The sequence below is a fragment of the Acanthopagrus latus genome, chromosome 1 (genome assembly GCF_904848185.1).
Source record: "Acanthopagrus latus isolate v.2019 chromosome 1, fAcaLat1.1, whole genome shotgun sequence".
Classification (NCBI taxonomy): Eukaryota; Metazoa; Chordata; class Actinopteri; order Spariformes; family Sparidae; genus Acanthopagrus; species Acanthopagrus latus.
The window spans coordinates 20,975,862-20,996,565 of NC_051039.1; the positions used below are offsets into that span (position 1 = coordinate 20,975,862).

At 42.1% G+C, this 20,704-nt stretch overlaps 1 protein-coding gene across 2 annotated transcripts in view; it reads left to right on the forward strand.

The window, feature by feature from the left end:
* Positions 1–20,517, forward strand: part of LOC119032235 (phospholipid-transporting ATPase ABCA1-like) — a 38,681-nt gene extending 18,164 nt beyond the window's left edge. Inside the window, exons 9-49 of one of the 2 annotated variants that reach the window (XM_037121212.1) lie at positions 2,798–3,041; positions 3,131–3,270; positions 3,362–3,478; positions 4,782–4,976; positions 6,478–6,686; positions 6,772–6,948; positions 7,029–7,251; positions 7,541–7,762; positions 8,006–8,210; positions 8,333–8,446; positions 8,580–8,754; positions 8,870–9,001; positions 9,114–9,253; positions 9,399–9,536; positions 9,632–9,861; positions 9,983–10,055; positions 10,155–10,357; positions 10,472–10,523; positions 10,648–10,761; positions 11,059–11,207; positions 11,322–11,446; positions 11,972–12,070; positions 12,185–12,374; positions 12,553–12,647; positions 12,758–12,790; positions 12,899–13,004; positions 13,276–13,350; positions 13,897–14,066; positions 14,180–14,357; positions 14,506–14,621; positions 14,726–14,870; positions 14,987–15,110; positions 15,228–15,357; positions 15,563–15,746; positions 15,871–15,977; positions 16,261–16,402; positions 16,632–16,766; positions 16,877–16,980; positions 17,103–17,195; positions 17,311–17,554; positions 17,647–20,517. In XM_037121212.1, coding sequence (XP_036977107.1) covers positions 2,798–3,041; positions 3,131–3,270; positions 3,362–3,478; positions 4,782–4,976; positions 6,478–6,686; positions 6,772–6,948; positions 7,029–7,251; positions 7,541–7,762; positions 8,006–8,210; positions 8,333–8,446; positions 8,580–8,754; positions 8,870–9,001; positions 9,114–9,253; positions 9,399–9,536; positions 9,632–9,861; positions 9,983–10,055; positions 10,155–10,357; positions 10,472–10,523; positions 10,648–10,761; positions 11,059–11,207; positions 11,322–11,446; positions 11,972–12,070; positions 12,185–12,374; positions 12,553–12,647; positions 12,758–12,790; positions 12,899–13,004; positions 13,276–13,350; positions 13,897–14,066; positions 14,180–14,357; positions 14,506–14,621; positions 14,726–14,870; positions 14,987–15,110; positions 15,228–15,357; positions 15,563–15,746; positions 15,871–15,977; positions 16,261–16,402; positions 16,632–16,766; positions 16,877–16,980; positions 17,103–17,195; positions 17,311–17,554; positions 17,647–17,790 — 5,991 coding nt within the window. In that variant the 3' untranslated portion in view covers positions 17,791–20,517. The remainder of the gene's footprint in view (positions 1–2,797; positions 3,042–3,130; positions 3,271–3,361; positions 3,479–4,781; positions 4,977–6,477; positions 6,687–6,771; positions 6,949–7,028; positions 7,252–7,540; positions 7,763–8,005; positions 8,211–8,332; positions 8,447–8,579; positions 8,755–8,869; positions 9,002–9,113; positions 9,254–9,398; positions 9,537–9,631; positions 9,862–9,982; positions 10,056–10,154; positions 10,358–10,471; positions 10,524–10,647; positions 10,762–11,058; positions 11,208–11,321; positions 11,447–11,971; positions 12,071–12,184; positions 12,375–12,552; positions 12,648–12,757; positions 12,791–12,898; positions 13,005–13,275; positions 13,351–13,896; positions 14,067–14,179; positions 14,358–14,505; positions 14,622–14,725; positions 14,871–14,986; positions 15,111–15,227; positions 15,358–15,562; positions 15,747–15,870; positions 15,978–16,260; positions 16,403–16,631; positions 16,767–16,876; positions 16,981–17,102; positions 17,196–17,310; positions 17,555–17,646) is intronic. The other variant, XM_037121282.1, reaches the window with a different exon arrangement.
* The last annotated feature ends 187 nt before the right edge of the window (positions 20,518–20,704 follow it).

The following is a 20,704-nucleotide window of genomic DNA, read 5'->3' on the forward strand; positions in this document are numbered from 1 at the left end:
GGTATCGTTTGCCCTAAGTAGCTCAAACGGTTGCTAAGCAAAGAGGCAGGGAGGGAGTGAATAATCTGTAGTAACCTCTCTGTTTCGAAGCCTGATCACTGTCATTGAGAAAACTACAACTTGATATCAAGGCAGAAAACGACCGTCTTCTATGGTCACAGTACAAAGATGTTGCATATTGACCCAATCAAAACCAGAACATTTTGATTATATATTAAGACTTCTTTTATGTAAGGCAGATGCTCATTATCAATATTTTGAAGTCTTTTTGCTTGTTTACAGCAGGAATCATAATATTTGGGGCTCAACCTGGTTTGGATTTAGTTGAAGACTACGATTTCATATTAACAAGTCATTTATGATTAGATCCTGAGCTGTCCTAGTCTAAATACCTGTGTACCACAGTGTGAATTTGAACTTTAGTAACCTCAAACAGGCTCTGCTACGAGGTTACTCTGGGACAATCCTCGTCTGCTGCCTGCCCGTCCGTGTGGTTGCGTGTGTGAATGTGTGTGTGTGTCAGTGTGTGCGTTTGTGTGCTTCCACCTAGTCATCCAAGTTAACATGGGCATCATCCCTCGAGGGAAATGACACATATACGCAGTCACACAAAACGCGTTTTCAGCAAAGCCAAATTAAACCTTGTGGCAGACAGAGTCGTTTACACGCAGACAAAAAAAGGCCCCACTTTATAAGGTGTGTGTTGTGTGTGAACATCTGACACCGGAACAAAGGAAGTGTATGGTTTTTGAGGTTTCTGTCAGCTGTCGCTCTGTTGGCTGCAGGTGTGAAGAGATGAAGACACATATTTACAAGTACATATGTAACACATACATGCACTGCTTTTAATAGGTTAACACACATCAACAGCCAAGAACACCACCTACACGACCCAGATATGCACCCAGTCTAACAGACACACACAGTTCTTTGCGTGAGCAGGAAAGCATGTGACCGTTTGATGTGGCAGTAGGCTCATCTGCAGAGCAGCTGCATACAGAACGTGCATCTGTGATCTGAGATGCAGCAGCTCTCTCAGTCACACTGTAACTTTGTTGGAAACCAGTTTTAAGTATCTCGTTGATGGGCAGAATGAAAATAACATGCTGTAGACAGGTGATTTGACATAAAACTGACTTGATGAAGAAAACAGTGTTATTTGTTCTGATACAGCGATGCATGACACACCAGGATCTCCTGTTGAGCTTCTGAACTTCTCATTTGTGTGTTAGTGCGTGCATGTGTGTTTAAACGTCAGTGAGTGTGTACTCAACAGTTGTCAGTATAATAGCTCTGCTTGTGGAGCCTGCGGAGGTTTGCCTATTAGGAGGACGACCGAAAGTAACCTCTCTTTGTTCTCACACCTCCCTCTCCTGCCTTCTCTGCTGCAAGCTCATGTTTTTCTTTCTTTCTTTCTTTCTTTCTTTCTTTCTTTCTTTCTTTCTTTCTTTCTTTCCTTCCTTCTGTTGTTCTTCCCCTATGTATGTATGTATGTATGTGTGTATGTATGTATCTATCTATCTATCTATCTATCTATCTATCTATCTATCTATCTATCTATCTATCTATCTATCTATCTATGACCTCTTCAAATATTCACCTCAGAAAAACTGTGATTTCCTCAGCCTTAGTCCCTCACGCATCAGCCAAAATATAACTTCCTTCGCTCCAAACTTTAGTAACAAAACCTCCCTTTTTCTTCCACCCTTTGTACTTGCATGAGAAAGACAACACCCCTACTTTCATTCCTTCCGTATCACGAGATGGTGACATAATTGTATGCGCATTTGACTAGTTTGGAGACATTAACTGGGTACTTGTGGCGACTTGTCTCTTGACCCTTAGTAACCTCCGGCTGAACCACAATGAACTCCCTGCTCGCTTCAGACTGATGCAACACCAACTTGATGGTAGTGGTTGATAGAATGTCAAGGACAGTTTCTCTGAAGAATGAAGGAAGATGACAATGGAAGACTTTGATTAGGAACAATGGTCACAATTTGGCTTTTATCTGTCATTTCTCTGTTAGTCATTGCCAAAGAATTCTGAACTATGATACAACTTTTAATAAAAGTTGAGGAGCAGCAGTAACCGGTACACTGATGTAATAACAGAGCAACAGTACTACCCTGCCCCCAAGTCTACAGCATTGACATTATTTTTATTTAAACACAGTGTGGAGGTAAAAACCATTAACACTATAAATAAACACTATAAATAAACAGTAACTCCAGTAATATACAGTGTTGTATTTGCTTTTTATGTAAGAAACGGTGTGTTAACATCCAAGCAACAAACCAAACTACATCTAATGTGTTATCTGACCTGTCCTCTGGAGAGAAATGCAAAACCACACACACACACACACACAGAGGGGGGAAGATAGGACTGGGACCAGCAGATAAATTTATCTTAGTCATGCAGACGGGTAAGTGGTAAGTGTCTCCACCCTGCAATGCAACACTTGACTTCCATGTCTTCAATACCACACATAGTGCAGATGATAACCTTTAATAACTTCAAACATGCAGAGTCACACAAACAGGGTGTACATAAGCTCCCCCATTATGAAAAATGGTCACCTTGAATGAAGACGATAATAGAGGATAAGAAGATGAATTATTTTCACTGCTTACTGTTATTCACTGTATATGAGGCAGTTGGGAAAAATTAAAAAGTGCAGCTATTCATAATCCATGTACTTCAAATCACCTACATGCATGACAGTAAGACACCTCCAGCAGCCACAAAATGTCACTGTTTTAACAATTATCCATGTGTCTCTCCCTCTCTCCAGCTTTCCAATATGAATAGTTGGAAGGATATGCGTAAGGAGATCCTGTATCTGACTGCAAATGCCACAGGCTCCCCAAACCAGATGTACCAGGCTGTGTCACGAATCGTCTGTGGACACCCCGAGGGAGGCGGCCTCAAAATCAAGTCTCTCAACTGGTATGAAGACAACAACTACAAGGCCCTGTTCGGAAACCATGGCAACGACAGCGACAGCGAACCTCTCTCCACTTATGACAACTCTTCCAGTACGTGTCTAAAGTAACTGGAAACAACCTTTTTTCTCTCTTGCCAGACAAGGTTCAAGGTTAAGAATGTCTCTGTGTTTAATCTCCAGCTCCCTATTGTAACAACATGATGCGGAGCCTCGAGTCCAGCCCCATTTCCAGGATGATCTGGAGAGCTCTGAAGCCTCTGCTCATGGGGAAGATTCTGTACACCCCAGATACTCCAGCCACACAGAGAATCATCCATGAGGTACAACATCAGGCCTCTTCTAATCTCTATTACCTCATCAGAGTCATAAATAAAGTTCCATAAATGAGACGTGCATTTGTGTGTGTCGCAGGTTAATAAGACCTTCCAGGAGCTTGGCGTGCTGAGGGACCTCGGGGGAATGTGGGAGGAGATGCGGCCCAAAGTTTGGAACTTCATGGAGAATAGCGAGGAAATGGACTTAGTCAGGGTGAGTGTGTATGCACAGATAACACACTAGAACAGACGTCATAGCGTTTCTGTGTTCTTCCTGTTTACATGAAGGGTATAAAGAGAGTAATCTCTGCATCTGTGTCTGAAGTGTAATTATGTGTTTATTGTGAGCACCAACACTACTTCAGTAGGGGTCTGCAAAATTGGTTTGACCTATTATGGGTTCTCTTGTAACTGTGGAGAAAGGAGTCAAAGAGGAATACATTTTTTGAACGTAACATGAGAGATATACAGACAGATAATTTAGCTGAAAGGGGCAGAACATTTCAGTAAACTATAAAACTAAATTATTTAAAACAAATCATAGTGGTCAGAGTGCTAATAAAATTTGGGTCTGGCAGCAGTCTCCAACTTCAGAGAAAAACAATCATTTTTCCTCCTGATTACTATAAACAGGGACATGCAGACAAAGTGTTTGTTGTCTTGAACACTGGACTACTTGTTCTGTCTAGTTTAATGGCTATAAAAATACAGTCAATCTACCAGATTGCAATACCATCGTGTTCATAAGGAAAAAGTCTCTATCAGATGCCTGTAGTTCACAACATGGCTCTTTTTCCTCCACTTTTTTTATGTAAACTGCATAAGCACCACTTCCACCTAGTGGTGAAAGGTGTTACTGTAAAATAAACCTCAGGCTAGAGATATTTGCTGAGCACATTTACTTTATATAAAAAGTCCTGTTTCTCTGTGTAATGATTAAAAGCATTTTGAAGACATGAAAAGGGAACACATATCTTTTGATACTGTAATGAACAACTCTTAAAGGATTTTAAACATTTGAAGCTCTGTTCAGTTTTATTTTGTTCCACTAACACTGTGCTGTTGTATACAGTACTTGATTGTATGGCTGTCTCTGCTATTTCAGCCACTGTCTGCCATGAAATAGTTTCTCAGTCTGGGTTCCAGGAAAATGGCTTATGACAGAGATAAGTGAGCATAGATAATACTCTGAGTAGAGCCTTGAATAGGGATCAGGACATTTATTGACAGTAAAATAGATCACAAGGAGACACAAACATACACTCTGGGTGCATCAGGAAAAAGGCCTCAAAACCAGAGGCTAAAGGCAAAGAGTGATTCTTCAACAAATATTTTTCACTCTTCTTTGACATACATTTTAAAGCAAGAGCAAGAAGGTTAATAAGGATTGTATGGTCTTATGACAGTAAGACTCTGACGCTGCTTGTAAGTGTCAGGTTCTTTATTTAACATTTTAGGTTGTTTTCTTTTCTACCACAACTCTTAATAATAAAAACAAAAACCTTTCTTTTTCTCAGACCCTGCTCCAGAATAATGCCAGTGCGTCATTCTTGAACGCACAGCTCAGTGGAACTGAGTGGCGTGTGTCAGACGTGTCGGCCTTCCTTTCCAAGGCCTCAGAGGACAAGAGATCTGCCGGATCTGCTTATACCTGGAGAGAAGTCTTCAACGAAACTGACCAGGCCATTCAGACTATCTCACGCTTCATGGAGGTTAGTGTGTTAAACACATGACTAAGGATAGAAAAGTCTGTACTCTCAAAATGTGAGCAATCAGATGTATGAATCAGGGCGTAGATCATTTTTTACTTGGAAACGCATTAAATCAAACCAATTTTTTACTGTCATGGAAAATTATTTAGTGCTTGATACAGTGTTTTTACATGACAAGCTCACTATGTGTATGCAGACATTTGTAATTATGTAACTGTGTAGCTGTCCTTGTTTTCAGTAACACTGTAAACACATCTCTTTACAGGTCTTAAATTGTGTCTATGAAATAGGGGTTAGGTCAAGATGCAAAGAAAAGTGGGGAAATAGGTTAAATGCCACTTGTCCAAATAGGTCATCACATTACAAAATCTTCTGGTGCCTTAAATGTTTTTATTAATGCACATTGAACTCAGTTTAGCTCCTGGCACAGCTATTTAAAGACTTAGAAATCAAATGTTCTTTCCACTTCCTCCCCTCATCAAATTGAATTATTGCCATGCTGAGTGTGTCACTGCTTCCTGCCTTTGTGTAGCGGGTCAGTGTGCCAGAGCCAAACCTCGGAGATAAACAACCACTCCTAGACCCCTGCAAAATGTTAATCAATGTTCATGGCATAGTGAATGGCCAGTCTTGATTGAGAGGTCTACAAAGTAACTATTAAGGTTCAGTAGTAAATGTGAACTAATGGTCTTGTGATATATAATGATTACATTAGCTAAATAAGTAATGATGTTTTCCATCCCACACATGGGTTATGGGTTTAAATCAACCTCCTGACCTTAATGACTCTTTTTAGTCTTTTTAGTCATCCGTCGTGCCGTTATAGATAATGCAGTAACATGGAGAAAAACAGTACTAATCATTTAGAAAGACAGAATTTATAAACCTCAACTTGAGGTCAACATCAAACAAACACCAAGTAAACACCATGACATTCTTTTCCTTGACCCACTGCCCTGCTGACTGTGTCTCACCCATTAAAGAGGTCATATAAAGTGTGTAAAAAGACTTCTCTTGCACTAAAAACTATGTCAAGGCTTTCCACGACAATATAAGCCTGTCATGGCTAGAGCTTTAGGGGTTTCTGTGTTTTCATTATGCTTTCTGAACTCATTGGCTTCTCACACAGTGTGGAGAGATGAGGTACACATCAGCTTATGTCAGTTGTGTGCAGTATAAGAGAGGCTTATCTATAGGAAGTCGCAACAACTGTGGTTACTTTATCTCTAAACTCAGTAATTGAGTTTGTTTCATAGGTGTAGAGGTCAAATTTTATGATATGTGTTCGAGTGTTAGTCAGTTTGTTTTTCATTTTAAAAGATACAGAGATGCTTCATTTCAGAACAAAGTCTCTCAGGGAAAGATGTTCTTACAGGGTTTTTGTTAACTAGGTGACACAGACCTTCAGACACCATTTAAACATCACAGCAACTCAAGCAAGTTCAACTTTACTCCTTGTCAGACTCCCAGAGTGAAATATGCCTCTGTTTTTTGTGTGCAGTGTGTGAACCTGGACAAACTGGAGCCAGTAGCGAATGAGGAGAGACTGGTCAACAAGTCCATGGGTCTTCTGAACAACCAAAAGTTCTGGGCTGGAATAGTGTTTCCTGACATCGCCCATGACAACAGCGCTGACTTGCCACCTAACGTCAACTATAAGATCCGCATGGACATTGATAATGTGGAGAGGACGAACAAGATTAAAGACGGGTAAGAGGCTTTGTCCAACTAATGTTTAATCTCAGCTCCTTTGTAGTTTAAGTATGTTCTTACTGATTTTCATCTTCCTTTGCAGATATTGGGATCCCGGTCCCAGGGCAGATCCCTTTGAGGACCTTCGCTACGTCTGGGGTGGATTTTCTTACCTGCAGGATGTCATCGAACAAGGAATCATCAGAGCTGTCACAGGCACCAAGGAGAAGACGGGCATCTACATTCAACAGATGCCCTATCCCTGCTATGTTGATGACATGTAAGTGACCTTGAAAAGTAAAAAAACGAATTGCGCATCACTTTAGAAGTTACTTAACCAGTTGCGATGTTTTTTCACAGTTTCCTGCGGGTGATGAGTCGCTCAATGCCTCTCTTCATGACATTGGCGTGGATGTACTCAGTGGCCATCATCATAAAGGGTGTAGTGTATGAGAAGGAGGCTCGGCTCAAGGAGACCATGAGGATCATGGGACTGAACAACGGCATCCTGTGGCTCAGCTGGTTCATCAGCAGTTTAATCCCACTCCTGATCAGCGCCGGCTTGTTGGTGATGCTACTGAAGGTTGGTTTTGCCACAGACACACAGATAAGCTCACATACATGCGCATACACTCTGTCATCGTGAAGGAATGTCAGTAAATTTAGAAAACAAGTGAAGTCACTCACATTGATCATTGTTGATTTATTTATACTCAACATTTAACTCAATAGTCAAAGTTTTCCATGATCACAACACTTCATTGTCTACACATGTCATCAGTTTGTGGAAAACAAGTGATATCATCCTGCTGTAACCAGAAAACTATTTCATTCTCTGTCTTTTTCTTTATTTTCCCCTCCTCCCCTCTCAGATGGGAAACCTGCTGCCCTACAGTGACCCAGGGGTGGTGTTTCTTTTCCTGGGATCCTTCGGCGTAGTGACGATCATGCAGTGTTTCCTCATCAGCACCCTGTTCTCTCGCGCCAACTTGGCAGCTGCTTGCGGTGGCATTATATACTTCACCCTCTACCTACCCTATGTCTTGTGTGTCGCCTGGCAAGACTACGTGGGCTTTGGAGCAAAAGTTGTAGTGGTGCGTGGAAGAAACTGAATTATATACAAGTCAAGTCATAGACATGAATAGTCAGTATTTTGTGTTAAGTGTAAAGTTATTGAGATTTCAACCTCGTGTGTACTTTCAAATTAAAATAGAGAAATAAAAAAGGTCCCCATTATTGTGTCAAATGGACCTTCATGTTCCAAAAACTCATGTGCATGCTTTCTAGAATTATCCTCTTTCTCTAGCTTATCACCGGCTTCTCTGTTGTCCTCCCAGAGTCTCCTGTCTCCTGTGGCTTTTGGGTTTGGCTGCGAGTACTTTGCCCTGTTCGAGGAGCAGGGGGTTGGTATCCAGTGGTCGAACCTGCTGGCCAGCCCTCTGGAGGATGACAGCTACAACCTGACCACCTCTATCTCCCTCATGCTGTTTGACGCCGTACTCTACGGAATAATGACCTGGTACATCGAAGCTGTTTTCCCTGGTGAGTCATGAATAAAGTTTGTGGTATTTTTTCCTTAAATCAACGATTTACATTTGAATAGTTTGTTGTGGTTGTTATAGTGAATGGGACCGAAATCAAAAACATTCACTGTTCAATTACAGGTCAATACGGGATCCCCAGGCCTTGGTATTTCCCTTTCACTAGGACATACTGGTGTGGAGAAAAAGAGAACAACAACCTCTCCACCCCTCTATCAAAGAAGGGCAACGCTGACGGTACAAATAATAATCAATACATTACATATTTACATGAACATATTTACTTGTCTTTCTGTTTTTTGTATCTTTACAAATATGAATTGTAATTAACGTTGTAATTCAAGCATCGTTCTCCTTGTCTCCTTGACAGCCGTATGTATCGAGGAGGAACCAGGCCACATCGAGCCGGGCGTTTACATCGAGAATCTGGTGAAGGTCTACAGCCACGGAAACAAACTGGCTGTAGACGGGCTGTCCCTGAGGTTCTATAACGGACAGATAACCTCCTTCCTCGGACACAATGGAGCTGGCAAGACCACAACAATGTAAGATGATACACAAATTGGCTGCAGTGCGTGTAAAATACACCACTGTCAGAAATCTACACTGTTGAGATGGCGATCGATGGTGACTTTTTTGTCCCTGCTGCGTTTCTGATAGGTCAATCCTGACAGGACTATTTCCACCCACTTCTGGCACAGCCTACATCCTCGGCAAGGACATCCGCACTGAACTGAGCACCATCAGGCAGAATCTGGGTGTCTGTCCTCAGCACAACGTACTTTTTAGCATGTACGTATACAGTCTAGATCTCAGCATCAGAATGTCTTTATACTAAGAATTGAATTCTTTTCAAATTTGTTCACGCTTATGTTTCATAATTGTGTGATTTGTTGTAAACCAGGCTGACGGTGGAGGAACACATCTGGTTTTACGCCCGTATGAAGGGCCTGCCGGAGGAGAAGGTGAAGGCTGAGATGGAACAAATTGTGAATGATGTCGGATTGCCTCACAAACGAACATCTCGCACCAGCACACTGTCGGGTCAGTTTGAATATTTAGCTGTTTTTGTATTTTTCCTTTTAGTGGCTTCTCAAGTAATATTTTAATTGAAGGGGAGTTTCTATTAAGATAGTAATTAGATAGTAAAATGTATAATTCTGACGTTTTCTACCCGTTGTCTTTGTAGGAGGGATGCAGAGAAAGCTGTCAGTGGCCCTGGCTTTTGTTGGAGGCTCCAAGGTTGTAATCCTGGATGAACCTACTGCTGGGGTCGATCCCTATGCTCGCAGGGGCATCTGGGACCTGCTGCTTAAATACAGACAAGGTAAATACAACTGATAGTTGACTCTTGGTCATGTCGTTGTTATTTCGTATACATGATGTAATTAATTCTGCTGAATGTGTTTGTTCCTCGGTCAGGCCGCACCATCATCCTGTCCACTCACCACATGGACGAGGCTGACATCCTGGGTGACCGCATCGCCATCATTTCCCACGGCAAGCTGTGCTGTGTAGGCTCCTCCCTCTTCCTGAAGACCCAACTTGGCACTGGCTACTATCTGACCCTGGTTAAGAGAGACTACGATCTGACACTTCAGTCCTGCAGGAATTCTGCCAGCACCGTCTCTTACAGCAAGAAGAACGAGAAGGTAAGAGAGACATCAAGAGGAACAACCGTTTTTTAAAAAATGCAAGAGAGGGAGTCTCACTTCTGAGTTTTATTGAGTCTTTCTTTTACTGAACTGTTTATTCTCTTTATCTTCTCCTCAGGAGGACAGTGTATCACAGAGCAGTTCTGATGCTGGTCTGGGCAGTGAGCCAGAAAGTGAAACCACCACCATCGGTAAGAACTGACACTCAGTTGGCTCCTGCAAAGCTAGAAAAGCTTATTCTTGTAAAATTAACCAACCTGTCATTCTTTCTGCTGGTTTCTTCCCTATAGATGTGTCCCTTATCTCCAATGTGATATTCAAGCATGTCTCTGAGGCTCGTCTGGTTGAGGACCTTGGCCACGAGCTCACTTATGTCTTGCCCTATCAGTCAGCTAAAGATGGAGCCTTTGTAGAGCTCTTCCATGAGCTGGATGACCGCCTCACTGACCTGGGAATATCCAGCTATGGAATATCTGATACCACCCTGGAGGAGGTGAGGAGCAGCAAGCAGTTTACACACCCTTATGTCTGGCCTTTTATACTCTGCTTGATTTATTGTTGGAATGATTCTGCCAATGTTTTAATCGTATCTCTTCCAACTCTGTAGATTTTCCTGAAAGTGGCTGAGGACAGTGGCGTGGATGCTGTTGAGCTATCAGGTGAGATTTGCCCCTTTGTTTGAGAAGTAACAGAATAAATGGAGGGTTATGGTTAAAACAAAATGGAAGATTTGAAACCCGATTAATAGCTTATATTAACATGTCCATCCTCCTGTGGCTGCAGATGGAGTCGTGCCAACCAGAATTCGTCGCCATCATGCATTTGGAGACCACCAGAGCTGCCTGAAGCCCTTCACCGAGGACGACTTTGACTTTAACGACTCTGAAGGTGACCCAGGTAGAACTGCATTACCCATCATGCAGTGCAATGATAGCTTCATTTGTATTGCTATCATTGCTGTTACTCTTTGTTGTACCAAAAGTAAATATAGAGAATGATGACAGATATGTCACATCTCACAAAAAGTGCAGTTTCAGCCTGTCTGAAGAAAAGAAGATTTATATTGCAAAACACAGATATTTGCTGCTCTGTGTCAGAAAAATTGCAATTGCAGGCATTCTATAAACTTACAAAATCAGGACACAGACTTCGTTTTGCAAGTTTGCTCACTTGTATCGCCATCTCTGTGTGCAGAATCCCGGGAGACCGACTGGCTCAGTGGAACAGATGGCAAAGGTTCGTACCAGGTCAAAGGCTGGAGTCTGAAGAGACAGCAGTTTGTTGCACTGCTCTGGAAACGATTCCTCTACGCTCGGCGCTCCAGGAAAGGCTTCTTTGCTCAGGTATACTGATGCTGCTTTCATACACACAAAACTCTAAAGAGACAAGCCAGTATGGGTCTTTCTGCTGTACATCAACACAATGTTAATACATTTTCATGATGTTGTTTTTTTCAGATTGTTCTGCCGGCCGTGTTTGTGTGTATTGCCCTGGTGTTCAGTCTGATTGTTCCTCCATTTGGAAAGTACCCAAGTCTGGCTTTGGATCCTGGCATGTATGGAGAACAGTTCACCTTCATGAGGTGAGATACTGGATTGACTTTCCTCTCATTAATTTATCTTGAACTTTTGTACAAACAAAACCATTTTCTGTTAATTGTGTACATTCTTAAAATTACACCAGCTAAGCACCTTTTAACCTTAAATTCACCTCAATCACATCATTCTGTTTTTCTGTCAAGAAAATTTTTATTTATTTCCATCACCTAAGTGTACAAACCATTAAAGATGCAAAGGATACGTAACTGCATTAATGTCTGCATGTTACCTAACTGATGTATTTTTAAACTCACCGGCTTAGCGGTAAAAGAGTGCTGAACTGTATTTTGCACAGTTGTACTATTTTGCAACCATTGTGAAGTAGCTGTGAAACTCACATACTGGTGGTATGAGAACTTGATGATGAAGCCATTTTTAGCCTATTATTAGTAGTGTTCAGCTTATTGTCTCTTTACACTTAAAGACAAGTCAAGAAATGCTGTTTTTCTCACATTTATGGAATATTAGTTTGTGTTAATAAAGGCAACTTGTTCTCTGTTGATTTGTAGTAATGACTTACCTGAGGACCCTCACACCAACAAGCTGCTGGAAGCCCTGACAGAAAAACCAGGATTTGGAACACGCTGCATGGAAGGAGAACCTATACCGTAAGTTTGGAGAAGAAAAGTGAATACGCAATTGAACAGATCACATTATTGTTTGTCTACATGTATGCATAAAATTTTGATTTGAAATTAAATTGAAACTTTTTTGTGCTCCAGGGACATTCCCTGTACGACAGTTGAGGATGAGTGGTCAGTCCCGCAAGTCTCTCAAAGTCTGAAGGACGTGTTCGACAAAGGCAACTGGTCCATGGAGAATCCCTCTCCCCTGTGTGAGTGCAGCTGTGGAGGACGCAAGAGGATGCTTCCAGAGTGTCCCGCTGGTGCCGGCGGACTTCCACCACCACAGGTCAGTGACACCAAACAATGAGACAGTCAGCACTTAAGTGTCAAATCAAGTGAAGATCATATGACCGTACAACAAAGGCACTACCAACCTTTCTTCCTGCTAACATAAAAAAATGAAAGTGAACTGATACAATGAAAAGCAAATGGTAATTAGGTGTTTTGTGTGTTTGTGTATTCAGATGAAGATCAGTGAGACGGACACTCTTCAGAATCTGACTGGCAGAAACATCTCAGACTATCTGGTTAAAACTTACGCTCAGATCATTGGAAAGAGGTAAAACACTAATCTTACACACACTGATATTTGTGCGAGTTCATTGCTTTATAACTCATACGATGATGTGTTGAACATTGAATCATTTTATCTTTTTTCTTCTCTTACAGCCTGAAGAACAAGATTTGGGTCAATGAGTTCAGGTAGGTTATCAGACATGATCCATCTTGAGCAGATTTGTCAATAATATTGAGCCGAGCGGTTCTCTGCTGTGTCCTGTGCTGAGATTAAAACGCTTGCTCTCCATGCAGATACGGTGGATTCTCGTTAGGCGCCAGGAGTTCTCAGCTGTTGTCCCACACGGATGAAATCGATGATGCGATCGCTGAGCTGAGGAGACGCTTCCGTCTGGAGAGAGTAAGAGATGTCATTACAGTATTATTTCACTGCGCTCATACACAAGAAAAGCTCAATAATGTGGTTGGTTTTACTCCTTTGGTTTCAATTAGTGCTGTACACAGTGACTCATTTTTAAGTTTCTATGATTTGGGCTGTAGTGGATCTATACGTGTATTATTGCAGGTTCAAACAGTGTCAGTTTACCCAGTCTACCCAGTTTACATGTGCTAAAGAAGACTCTCTCCCTCTCCTATCCTCTTTCTCTCTCTCTGCCTCATCCACCCTCCAGGGAACTGCAGCAGATCGTTTCTTTCACAGTCTCTCCACTTTCATCCAAGGATTGGACACCAAGAATAACGTCAAGGTTAGCACACTCACACGCACACACAGACACTGGTTATACAACAGCACGTGGCGCTGCAGGTCACCGTCAAGCTTTCCTCACCAAATTCTCAAACAATTCAGCTGTTATACCCATGTAAACACACTTTACTCATTTGATTGATATTGTCTAATTTGATTGTATACTATTTGCATTTGTAGCTCATTTGTTTTTTCAGTCTTATTCATTAATTGTGTTTTTCTCAGTTTTTAATGTTACACATTACAATTTCACATTTTAGTCATGAGGGTCATACTTTTATCCAAAACCACAAACTGAAGGAGCTTTTAATTTTTCAAAAAGAAAAAGCAACCATAAACCTGGAAAGATATAAGACAGAAAATCTGCAGCGGGAGTCGGAGCTGAAGGGAAAATATCTATTTGCCCAAGATACCCTGTAATCTTTACTCTCTCCAAGACTTTCGGCATTCAGCTCATCGCCAAGCTACTAATTTACTCCTACATTGTGTGTCCTCTGAGGTTACAGAAACTAAATGTATTGCTCTCCCTCTCTCGCTCTCTCTCCAGATCTGGTTCAATAACAAGGGCTGGCACAGCATTGGTTCTTTCCTCAACGTGATGAACAACGGCATCCTGCGGGCAAGTCTGACAGGTGGCAAAGACCCCACAAAGTTTGGCATCACTGCCCACAATCACCCGCTCAACCTCACCAAGGAGCAACTGTCACAAGTGGCACTGTGAGTATTAGTGTCGTTACCGAGACGTGCATAAACAGTTCTAACATTTCTTTGACCTTTTCTGAGAGACTTCAATTCTCATTGTTTCCTGTGATCTGTTCTCCCTCCCTCAGGATGACGACATCAGTGGATGTGCTGGTTTCCATCTGCGTGATCTTCGCCATGTCCTTTGTCCCTGCAAGCTTTGTAGTCTTCCTCATCCAGGAGAGAGTGAACAAGGCCAAACACATGCAGTTCATCAGCGGAGTGCAGCCTTTCCTTTACTGGCTGGCCAACTTTGTCTGGGATATGGTAAAACATTTTAGATGATCTTGGCCCCTGTTGTAACTAAATTAGAAATGATGGATTATGGATTAGGATGTATTAAAGTTATCAAATTTTATTATCCTAAAATGTAACCAAAGCTTATTTTTAACCTCCTCTCCTTCTTTTCTTACAGTGTAACTACATCGTCCCAGCCACACTGGTCATCATCATCTTTGTGTGTTTCCAACAAGACGCCTACGTCTCTTCCACCAATCTGCCTGTGCTGGCCCTGCTGCTGCTGCTCTATGGGTACATTTTGACACACAGTCGGCTTGTTTGACTCGCCCTTTCATTTATTTTCTCTATTTCTCTGACCCCCTCTCATCTGAAATTATCTCTGTATCCCTCCACAGGTGGTCCATCACCCCTCTGATGTACCCAGCCTCGTTCTTCTTCAAGATCCCCAGCACGGCCTACGTGGTCCTGACCAGCGTTAACATACTGATAGGAATCAACGGCAGCGTGTCCACATTTGTTCTGGAGCTGTTTGGAAGCAATGTAAATAAGTTATTTTTGTTCAGGTGGAAGGGAGCGCTTTTGAATGCAAACTAAGACGTAATTGAGATTGAATGCTTTACCCCTCATAATTAAGAACCGTCTTTATCCCATTTAAGGAAATCGGTGGTATCAACGACATCCTGAAGAACGTGTTCCTCATCTTCCCTCACTTCTGTCTGGGTAGAGGACTGATTGACATGGTGAAGAATCAGGCAATGGCTGACGCTTTGGAGAGATTTGGTAATTTCAGCAGACTACTCCTACACATGTATCCTAATTTTTTGTCAAGGAAGCAAACATACATTTTCTAGATGTGTTTAAAATGTCTTATCGGTGGTTCTGCTTGTGTCTCTAAAGGTGAGAATCGGTTCCGCTCCCCTCTGGCCTGGGACATGGTGGGAAAGAACCTGTTTGCCATGGCCATAGAGGGCGTGATCTTCTTTGTCATCACTGTCCTCATTCAGTACCGCTTCTGCATCAAAGCGAGGTGAGTGAAGCCTTCGATACACGTGTGATCCTTCAGCTTAATTATGAGGACAACAACCTCTAGAATTTTCCCCATGACACAGTATCCATTCCTAAAATGTCATAAGTCAAAACAAAAGGGGATTAGGATTTGAATCCCCTCTGGGTGAAGGATTCAACTAAACCCTGTGTTGAATGTGACCCCTCCTCCTTCTCTGTCCATCCAGGTCGTCCACCAGTCATCTGAAACCTATCGGAGAAGAAGACGAGGACGTGGCCAGAGAGCGACAGAGGATCCTGAGCGGAGCAGGACAGTCAGACATCCTGGAGCTCAGGCAGCTCACCAAGATTTACAAGCGTAAACAGAAGCCGGCAGTGGACCGGCTATGTGTCGGCATCCCCCCTGGAGAGGTACGGGATAGAAAATATTACACTAGGCTGTCTTTTATTTTACAGATAAAACGTTTGTCATTGAAGTTGTGTTTGTAACAGGATGATAAGGTTAAGCTAATATCATGTCTCTCCCCTCCCTCAGTGCTTCGGTTTGCTGGGTGTGAATGGCGCAGGCAAAACCAGCACCTTTAAAATGCTGACTGGAGACTCTTTGGTTACCAGTGGAGAGGCTTACCTGGCTGGCAAAAGGTAAAATGGCGCAAAATATCCAATCATTTGTATTTAATTTCATATAATATTCTAGTATATTCAGCAAGTTCAGCCAGTCTGTCAAGAGGTAGTGAACACCATAATATATTCTTGGCATCAGTGATACTTGAAATGAATATTGAACCACGGCATAATGCAATGTTGAGATAATGTAAAGTTTAACTGAACTTCTTCAACAAGCTGGTTTACGCTGGAACTCAAACTAGCTTTCTTTAAAATGTTTTGCTTTTGCTGTGAAACTAAACACTCTTAAACTCTCCAGTGTGAACACAGAGATAGACGAGGTGCATCAGAACATGGGCTACTGTCCTCAGTTTGATGCCATCAACGACCTGCTGACCGGAAGAGAACACCTCGAGTTTTACGCCATCCTGAGGGGCGTTCCTGAGAAGGAAGTCTGTGAGGTCAGTAACTCACACTGGAACACATATACATGGACCAACTGTACTTACAATGACAGATGACTTTGATCATTTAGATATACAATGGGCTCATCCTTTTGTTTTTGTAGTCTGCAGAGGCATTGTATAGAATATTAGTCAATGCAAAATAAACACATCATTATGCCCCTGTAATTACTGTTTCAAAAGAAGATGGTTGACACTAACGCACAAATCTTCTCCCGTCCACTAGGTGGCAGAGTGGGGCATCCGGAAGCTCGGCTTGGTCAAATATGTGGACAAGTCAGCGGGCAGCTATAGTGGAGGAAACATGAGGAAACTGTCCACCGCCATTGCTCTCATCGGCGGACCACCTGTAGTGTTTCTGGTAGGTGCAACATGTTTAAACGTACACAAATACATCTGAATCATTGTAGCATACAGCACCAGCATGGTCATTGAAGCAGAAGCTAAATATCTGGCGTTTCCCATTTACAGGATGAACCGACAACAGGCATGGACCCTAAAGCTCGCCGTGCTCTGTGGAACGCAATCCTCAGCATCATCAAAGAGGGACGATCTGTAGTCCTGACTTCACACAGGTTAGATTACATCTGTTCGATCAACTGAACCATAAAATTCTATATCATCATGTCAGTGACTATGGTTTGTGTAAGTCTAAGATCACTGAGCTCATCCTGGTGTGTTCATGTGGTTTTTGCAGCATGGAAGAGTGTGAAGCACTTTGCACAAGAATGGCCATCATGGTCAACGGCAGGTTCCGCTGCTTGGGCAGTGTGCAGCATCTCAAAAACAGGTGGGAAATCTCGCCACAATCACATGGCATATAGGCTCACACATGAAAGAAATGAGAATGATAATCACTTAAAGAGATCGGATGAATGAAATGTGCTTCGTCATGCTCCTACCAGGTTTGGTGACGGCTACACCATCATCCTGCGGGTGGCTGGCCCTGACCCAGACCTCCGGCCGGTGATGGAGTTCATCGAGCGGGAGCTGCCGGGCAGCACGCTGAAGGAGAAACACCGCAACATGCTGCAGTACCAGCTGCCCACCTCCCTCACCTCCCTCGCCCGCATCTTCTCCCTGCTCTCTACGAACAAGGAGACGCTCAGCATAGAGGACTACTCCGTCTCCCAGACAACTCTAGACCAAGTAAGCAAGTCTCAAGGCTCAGACTGCAACTAGATTATGAGTTTGTTTATGCTAAATCTAAATCCTGCCCCCTCTTCTCTTCCTTCCTGCAGGTGTTTGTAAATTTCGCCAAGGACCAAAGTGATGAGGACCATTTGAAAGACGTCCATCTGAACAAGCGGGACGCTGTGGTAGTGGACATTTCCCAGCTAAACTCTTTCCTCACGGACAACAAGACCAGGGAGAGCTGCGTCTGATTCCGCAACATACCATCAGTGGGTGCTGCTAAGCTTCACCCGCCCTCCCCCACCTCACAAAATATGGACCACTAACCAGCTGGGGGAGACAGACTATGTTAAATTTTGTTGTTTTTTTTTCTATTTTTTAGTATTTTTTAATTGTTATCATTTCTCAGTGGACCTGCACGTCAGCGCACAGCCTCTTGAAAAGGCAGAGACTGCAGGTATCGTGACAGACACTGAAATAATGACAACTCAATGCAAATCAATGCAAGAAATATATATAAATATATTTAAGATGAGAAGAAATTCCTGTGAGGGTTGGAGACTGGTGCTTCTCCTTCACTAAGATGGCCAGAGAGAAAGAAAGAAACACTTGAAGCGACAGCAGGATTATGATGCTGTGTCAGACTTGAAAGCCTGTAGACCTGCTACTCACTCAGTGGACACGGCATCTGGGATGATAGAAGGAAATATCTCTAGTAGAAACATCCCCTGTCCTAAAAGTAGTAAGCAGTAGTCAGGGGGGGCGTGTGTATGTGTGCTACTCTGTATTGTAGCGTGAAACAGCAAGAGCAGAAAAAGGTTCTGATCATTCACTGCCAACTGCTAGATGGACTGACTACTTTTTTATCAGGGTCAAACCTCTCTGTCGCTCTTCGTTACCAAGCGCAGTTGTTTTCTAATGCAAAAGAAGCATTTACAATCCAGTTAATTTAAGTCACAAACGTGCAGACATGCAACATGATTATTTTTACTAATTAGATTTTTTAAGGTAATTTAATTCTAATAGACGAAGCTAACCTCTTTGGAGTTGTTTTCCCATTTTGTTTGGATAACAATTAAGATTGATAACCCATTTGTCTTTTATATTTGTTGTTCTTGGTGTCCTTGACATTGTCCAGCACAGTGCCTATACTGTATCATGGTGGAGAGAGAAATCCGAGCACTCCATTAGAAAACAACAACAATGTATTTAGGCTGCTAAGGAATGTATGAGACGGATTCCAACATGCGTCGAAGCACAAAACATCAGCTCTTAGTGAAGATGATGACTGAAACTTGACTGTCTTTTTTTTCTTTTCTTTAAGAAATTGTGTCCTTCATTGTCAAAAAAAAAAAAATTGTGGTTGCTTGATGTCTGTACATGACGCAGCCTACTATACTGGCTTGTTTTACTTGTCCTGCCCTCTTTAAATGGAACGGAAGACCAATCAGAATGGACAAAGGAGAACCGTCATAAACTGGCAGATGTGGCTTCGACAGAAAGATGAAGATTGCAGACAATGTGGGACTGGTGTTTTTGAAAGTTCATTGGAAATATATAATGCATGCTTTCAAATTGGCCACACACCTGGACTATCAGCACTACTGTGTGTGTGTATGTGTGTGTGTGCCAGAGCATGCCGTCAGATCAGCTTGTAAAGGACTGGAGACGACGGAATTGTGCTTCATTATTGTTGTCGGTTTACCGCCAAATAACGTATATGTGGAGTTCAGATTCTGTTGTAAAAAAAAAAAAAAAAAAACAACTGTGGAAATCTGTGTCAAAATGTAACTTGATGAGTGACATGGAAATGTTCCTGTGGGTAAAACTGTAGCTCCAGTATACGGAGAAAACAGGTTCACAGCTACTCTGCTTGTATGAGGTCTAAAGATGGCAACTTTTCTTGTAATGCGTGCTTTTATACATGCACTGCGTGAGGGCACGATGGAAGCGTTTGAGACCTGAGCCGTCACCGGTGTGGATATTATGTACAGTGGCAGCAGTATCTTGTGATGTCAAGTGAAAAAAAAAATGTTACCAGTGGAATGAACAAACAATAACTGTGCCAAATGGAGCTGAACGTGTATCTTTGATCAACCAGCATAATCTCAAGGAGGTTTTGTAAAGTTTCAAGTTGTGCTTTTGTTTCAGTTCTTTTATCCATCAGCTCATAGAAATCCTCTTCTGTTGTCGAGAACAAAAAGCACATTTCACGTCCAATTTGTTCTCCCTCACTCAGTCTCCGTCACACTGCAAGTTTTTGCTATTTCCTAGTGATGTTGCCAAATTCCAATCTTTCAGTTTTTGTCCACATTGGTAAGCTGCAGCACTGACTGTACCGTCAGTAACTCAAATTTTAGACTTTCCAGTGTTGGTCCAAAGGCCAGACTGCACATAAAACAGGGGACCATGTCTACTAGAGTTGTGCTTGTAATGCTTTATATTCCAAAAAAAAAAAAAACTAAAAGAAAATCATATCCAGGGTTTAATTTAATGACTGATTGTCATTAAGGGTGCTCTGTGTCATATAAAATCATGGAATGGGTTTCCGTAATCTCGGGGATCTAGTCACTGCTGTGGGTCTTCAGACTCACCCTCAGCTAAATGTGAGCACTTTATAGCCTGTAGTGTCAGAGACGTAGAAGCAAGAGATTTGGCAAATAAGACGTTTAAAATCAAATGTCTGCACTGGAACACAGATATAATTGAGACGGAGCGAAGCTACAACTCTGCGTCAAAACATTTTTTTTTTTTTGACACTTGAAAAAGAGGGCAGAAGCTTACATGATTGAGAGAAATAAGTGAAAAGCAGTAGAGAGATAAAGAGAAACGCAGGACAGTAAGATGGTGATATTTCTCTTCTCGTGCTCAATATTATTATTTGTTTACATTTTTAAGTATTAAACAGCTGTTTGGGTCTGTTACTCATTGTGTATAGTTACTCTTTGCATTAAAAAATTAAAAAATCATACATTTTGGAAAAAAAAAAAAAAGACTCCTGATTTGATTATTTTTGCCTTTCTGCTGCTGCAGCTGTGTGACCACAGCTAGTTGGGTTTTGACAGATGGAAGTTTGTAGCTAATGACTGAACAAAGGATGTGTTTACAGTCTGTGTGGGCGTCTGTGTTAATGCTCGCTATAAGTTTCTAGAGCGTGCATGTGTT